At 62.5% G+C, this 5,638-nt stretch overlaps 1 protein-coding gene across 1 annotated transcript; it reads left to right on the plus strand.

The window, feature by feature from the left end:
• Window positions 1-4,241: 4,241 nt before the first annotated feature.
• On the plus strand, window positions 4,242-5,638 carry LOC109380239 (uncharacterized). Its single transcript, XM_019637601.1, has 2 exons — window positions 4,242-4,324; window positions 4,940-5,638. The coding sequence occupies exons 1-2, from the start codon at window positions 4,317-4,319 to the stop codon at window positions 5,457-5,459; spliced, it is 528 nt and encodes a 175-aa protein (XP_019493146.1). The 5' UTR covers window positions 4,242-4,316; the 3' UTR covers window positions 5,460-5,638.

Consider the following 5,638-nt stretch of genomic DNA (forward strand, 5'->3'; position numbering starts at 1 on the left):
GGTGTGATTGCCACTCCTAGGCAGATAGCCTCCCCTGGCCCTCACCTCCAGGGCAGCCTGGAGTATATACATCAAGGCCACATCCTCCTCCGCCCCATCGGCCATGTGAGAGGAGTGGCCTGAGGTCAGGGAGGCGCAGAGACAAGCCCAGGATCACACAGCACGCTGGGCCCCCTTGAGCCAAGATTCTGAGCCCTGCTACCTGCACCCAGTCCAAAGGCCCTCCTCCCACTGGCCCTGGGTCTGGTCCCTTTGACACGGGCCCCGGGTCATGCCTGGGGCCTAGCAGGCCCAGCACAGTCCTGCTCCACCCCTGCCTATCCCGCCCGCCCCTCACTGCAGCACAAACTAGCCATTCTTGGCCAGACAAAGGCCGGCTGGGGCAGAGCGTCTCTGGTGTCTCCCGGGAGGGTGTCTGGCCTCTGATGGACGTCGGTGATGGGTTCTGGTGGCCAGAGCTCTGCTCCTGAAGGCTGCAAATCAGATTAAGCCAGTCCAACCCCAGCCCAGACGGCCCCACATGGAGCCTTCAGGAAGAGGTGCAGCTGCCAGGCCTAGGCCTGGCACCCTCCTGGTGTGCACAAGCCCTGGCCCCAAGGCCGAGAGATAGCCCTCCAGCCCGACTTGCTATGGGGTCAAGGGCATGCCTCCTCTCCTCTCTGGACCCCCACGTCCAACCTGCAAGACCGACGGCAGTCTGAGTGAGACCTTTTGAGGCCTTCTTGAGGTGGTGTTTGGAAATGCTCCCAGTGCAAGCTTGCACTCAGCATATGGTCACTGAGAGCTCCCATGGCATCAACCCCTGCCACCTGCCACAGACCTGGTGTCAGCTCAGCGCTCCGTGGGCAGCCCTGCCAGGCCTCCTTACCCTCAGACCCATGGTCCTGGGGGCTGGGTGCTCTCCTCTGAGCCTCTGTATGTCTGTATATCCACATCTATCCATCCACCCACCCTCCCCATCTGTCCATCCATCCATCCATCCATCCATCCATCCATCATCCATCCATCCATCCATCCATCCATCATCCATCCATCCACCATCCATCCATCCATCCATCCATCATCCATCCATCTATCCATCCATCTTCACTCCACCTGTCCATCCATCCCTCATCCACTCTTTCTTTCCATCCATCATTTGTCCATCCATTTATCCATCCACTCCATCTGTCCATCCGTCCATTTCCTTACTCACCTGCTCAGTGTTACTAAGCACCTGCTTTATGCCAGGCCCTGACACAGAGCAGGGCGTGGCCCCTGCCGTCATCTCACGGAGCCCCAGGATTATTGGGGAGGCAGGCAGGAAAACAGGCAGTTGAAATCTCATGTGGTCAGTACCAGGATGGAGGGTACCATAGGGGTTGTGGAGAAGTTCTTAAAAGCGGTAGCACTTGGCTGGCCTTGAAGGGTGACACCTAAACCTTACCCAGCCACCCAGGCAAGTTGGCCTGGCCACTCTGACCACACCAGGCCAGGCCACTAGTGCTTTACTCCTGTAGAGAATACCTACTCCCAGGGTGGGCAGGGCAGACGCCAGCCATATCCCTGTTACGGAGTCAAGCAGAATCTTGAGACCCACAGAGAGAAGGGAACTGGCCCAAGACCACACAGAGCGGGCTGAGGGTGAGGGGTTCTGAGCAGAGCAGGCGGGCAGACAGGGCTGGGATGGGGGCTCTATTCACAGCTGCTGGCTGTCTGTTCTTCTCATGGGGGGCAGTGCCCCCCCAGCTGCAGTAATGAGAGTCAGCTGCTGCCGTCTGCTGTGCAGCCCCTCCTGCCACAGAGCCTCTAAGCTAACCCCTCTCCATTTCCTCCCCTCCTTCCAGCAGGGCCTCTTGGTCCAGAAGCTTCTGGGCTGCAGCCCTTCATGGGCCACCATGGCCATTCCACTCACTGTGCCCACAGGCACCCTGGCACCCGGGAGGCTCCCAGCCTGCCAGTTCTCCTCCGATGCCCTCACAGCAGCCTCAAGGGCAGGGATTCCCCTGTCTGCCCAGCTCCACCTTCCTGCTACCACATTACAGTGGAGCTGGGGACAGTGCCTTCCCTCCCCCGGCTCAGCTGCTGGGTGGAAGAAGGTTGTTCCCGGGACGCTGCGCAGAGCTGCCTCGGATGACTTCCTGCGAGTTAATGGCTCACCCATTATGTGCTTGGATCTTCCCAGAAAAGAGACAACCCAGGTGAGGCCAGCCCCGAGGCACCAGGAGCCCATGGAGAGGGGCTTCCTGAACCCCGTGGGACTGACTCCAGCTGCTGAGGCTCCAGGCTGAGCTCCGACGGGGCACTACACCACCTCTGAGCCTGACCTCCCGCGGGCCTCGTTGGTCACGTAGGCCCCCTTTCCTCGGTCACCTGTCCACCCAAATGGGCAGATCTCAAGACATTCCGCTACCTGGCTGCCAGGGTGCTGGTGGAGGGGCTGTGCTGAGTGGAGGTCAACTGTCTAGGAGATGCACAGACCCATGACCCTGGCTGAGAGGATTGGCAGCCTGCTTCTCTGACCCATTGCCCATGAGCACTTTACAAAATGGATGGTGTGTCATCCTTGGGGAAGACGAGGCTCAGGGGAGGAACGTCCCAGGTCCAAGGTCTTAACGCTGAGAAGTGGCCCCTCTGGGGTTGGAAGGCAAGTAGTTTGGCTCCAGAGGCCCCTAGACCGTGGGCTGTGTCCATGTGCCATGCCTGGAATAGGGCTCTGGTAGAGCCTTCACCCCTCAATCCCCCTCCTGAGGACCCTAAAGCTCCAAGGGGCTTCCTGGCAACCTGGTCATCCCTCTCAGGCTCCCCCTTTCCTGCCCTGAGCCCAGCACTCCCTCCCACCCACTCCCAGGCTATTTGGCCCAGAGGGTCACTGGAGGGAGCTTTCGGGCATAGGGTGAGGGCAGGGGTGGGGAATGCCTCCGGCTAGAGCTGAGCCTGGGGAGGGGGGATGGGGTGGCTAGTTTTCAGACCTCAAGGAGTCACCACGAAATTCCATTCTCCTGACAGCAAAGAAATTGAATCACTCTCGCCAAAGCCCACGGCCCCCACAAGAATGCTGTTCCCAGACGGGCAGTCGCACCCGGGTCTCCCCACTCCGACCAAGCCTGGCCTCGGAGAGGCACAGGAAGCCCCCTCCTAGGCGCTACGCCTTGCCCCTGCCAGGCTGGGCCAATCCCCTCTGTCGTGCAGCTCCTGCCCCCTCACTCCCTGGGTGCAATGCGGCAGCCCTTCTCAGAGCCTTGTGCGTAACGGGTGCATTGCTCCCGCTGCCTGGTGTGCCAAAGGGCTGGGAGCGTGAGTCAGAGAAATCAGGGGTGCCAGGCAGGGAATCCCACCCCCTGGGCTGGGGGCCATAGCGGGGCTGGCTCCCAGGACCTTGTCAGGTGGGGGTATGAGACGGCATGGCTGTGTGCTGCTCCCCCTCCTGCCTCTTGAAGAATGCTCAGACACAGTGGGTACCCCTAACTATGGATGCCACTGACCTCAAGCCTAGGAACAGGGCACAGCTCATGCAGAGATTTAGGGACTCAACAGTGCTTGGGTTGGAGGGGGATGAGGAGGGATTTCAGGGGGCTGGGACTGTCACAAGGTGTGTGGACACCAGGTCAAGACTGAAACGCAGAGGCAATAGGGAACCATGGAGGATTGCGATGTGCGTGTGAGTAGGGGGATATGTGTGTGTAGAGCTGAGTGGTTTCAAGTGGAGAATAAATAGACCAGGTAGATTGGGGACAAGGAGATAGAGACGTTGGGGGGCCAGGAGAGAGATGAAGGAGGTGGAGGAGGCTCTGTCTCAAAATAGCCCAGATATGAAATAGATCAGAGTCGCTGGTGGGGCGAGAACATGGCAGCACACACAGGCCCTTCAGACCAGAGGCTGGGGCTGGCCTGGGGCTCAGCAGACAGTTTAGGGGGAGCCCGCCCAGCCATCAGCTATTGAGTCCTTTTCTCTCCTGCCCTTCCCCACCCCTCCTTGCTGCCTAGAGGCTCCAAGGCTGGGCTCTGGCGGATGGAGGAGGGGTTTATGGCAGGAGGTGACACCAAGGGAGACTTGTCACTTGGGCACAGCCAGCACCATCTGCTCAGGCATCTGCCTGACTGAGGTGGTGCCTGTTAATTACCTGGGGTGGGTGGCAGAAAGAGCCTGGGAACCTCCATCCCCCATCCCATCCATGACAGAGAGGATGGGGCCCTAAGAGCAAATGGGCCACAGCACCCTGGGCAGGAGTCTGGGAGTGGGGCCAGGCATTTTCTCCATAAATCTTTATAGAGCGCCTACTATGTTCCAGGCCCTGTTCTCTTGCAGTTGACATTCAGGTGGAGGGAGAGGGACCATGAAAGGGTATGTAAACAACTAAAAATGCCATTGCAGGCAGAGGGTAAGCAAGAGCTGGGAAGATAACTGGCCCGTGGTTTGAATGACTGCTAAGGGGGAAACGGCGTAGCCTTGGTGGTCATGGAGCCGAAGCGGGAGGTGCAGCCAAGCGGAGAGCCGCCCCTAGATGGGCTTCCGGGAGACGCTGCGGGTAGAGGGCTCGGACCCCGATCCAGCGCTGGGGGGCCCCTCACCCCTCACCATCAACTGGGGCCGCAGGCGCGCATTCCTGCCGCCCCTGCTCGTGCGGTGGGCCGGGCCGGCCCGTGGGAAGGGCCGGGGGTGGGGGCCGCCGTGTGCCGCGGAGGCGGGGCGGGCACAGCTGGGCCACATCTGGCCCGAGCGCGGAGGGACCAAATGGAGCAGAAGGCCGCCTTTCATCCCGCGCGGGGAGGGGCGACCTTAGCTTCGTCTCGCCAAGGGGCGCCTGGGTAACCAATCCTCCAATGTTGGTCCGGGACGCGAGGAAATTAGGTCGAGAGCGGGGGTGAGGAGGTGGAATTCGGTACAGGTGCCTTCTCGTTGGAACCTCGCGCATGCACCTGTGGCTCAGGTGGCTCAGCGCCTCCTCGATATTAACAGCAGCTGCCCAGGACCCAGCGCTCAGGTCCACCCAGGCGACTTGGCCTGCACCAGCCCACGGGGAGGAAGCCAGGCTTTGCGAGGGGAAGTGCACAGCGAGGAAGTAAGGACGTCCCCTGAGGGACGATCGAGCCCTAGGCCCCTGTCCCAGAATCCCGGTCACCGCGCCGAGGGCGCGCCCCTCCGCGTGCCAGACGCCCGGGCGCAGTCCCCGCCGGCGTTGGCCAGCATGGGTTTCCCCTTCAGGGCCACCGGGGCCGGCCGGGACCAAAGCCCCGTGCCCCTCGGCTGCCCGCTGGGGGCGACCCGGGAGCGGCAGGGCATGCACGTGAGCACGGAGGGAGGGGTCCGCGGCGCCCTCTTCGCGGTTCCCAGGCCCCCGCAGCGGCCCCACGTGGGCGCTGCGGGGTCTGGGGGCAACCCGTGCGAGGCCCCGCCCCGGGAGCCAGTGAGCGCGTGGCGAGGGCGGGGCCGCGCGGAGGCCCCGCCCTCGGGGAGGAGCCCGAGCGGCGAGGTTTAAGGCCGCGGGGCGCTGGCGGCGCACGGCTGGACGCGCTGCCGGACCGAGGATCCTCCGCGCGGGTGTGCGGGGCAGCGCGCCCCGGGCAGCGCGCACCCCACGATGCTCAAGCGCTGCGGCCGACGCCTGCTGCTGGCGCTGGCGGGCGCGCTGCTCGCCTGCCTGCTGGTGCTCACTGC

Source organism: Hipposideros armiger, unplaced genomic scaffold (assembly GCF_001890085.2).
Source record: "Hipposideros armiger isolate ML-2016 unplaced genomic scaffold, ASM189008v1 scaffold_33, whole genome shotgun sequence".
NCBI classification, from domain to species: Eukaryota; Metazoa; Chordata; class Mammalia; order Chiroptera; family Hipposideridae; genus Hipposideros; species Hipposideros armiger.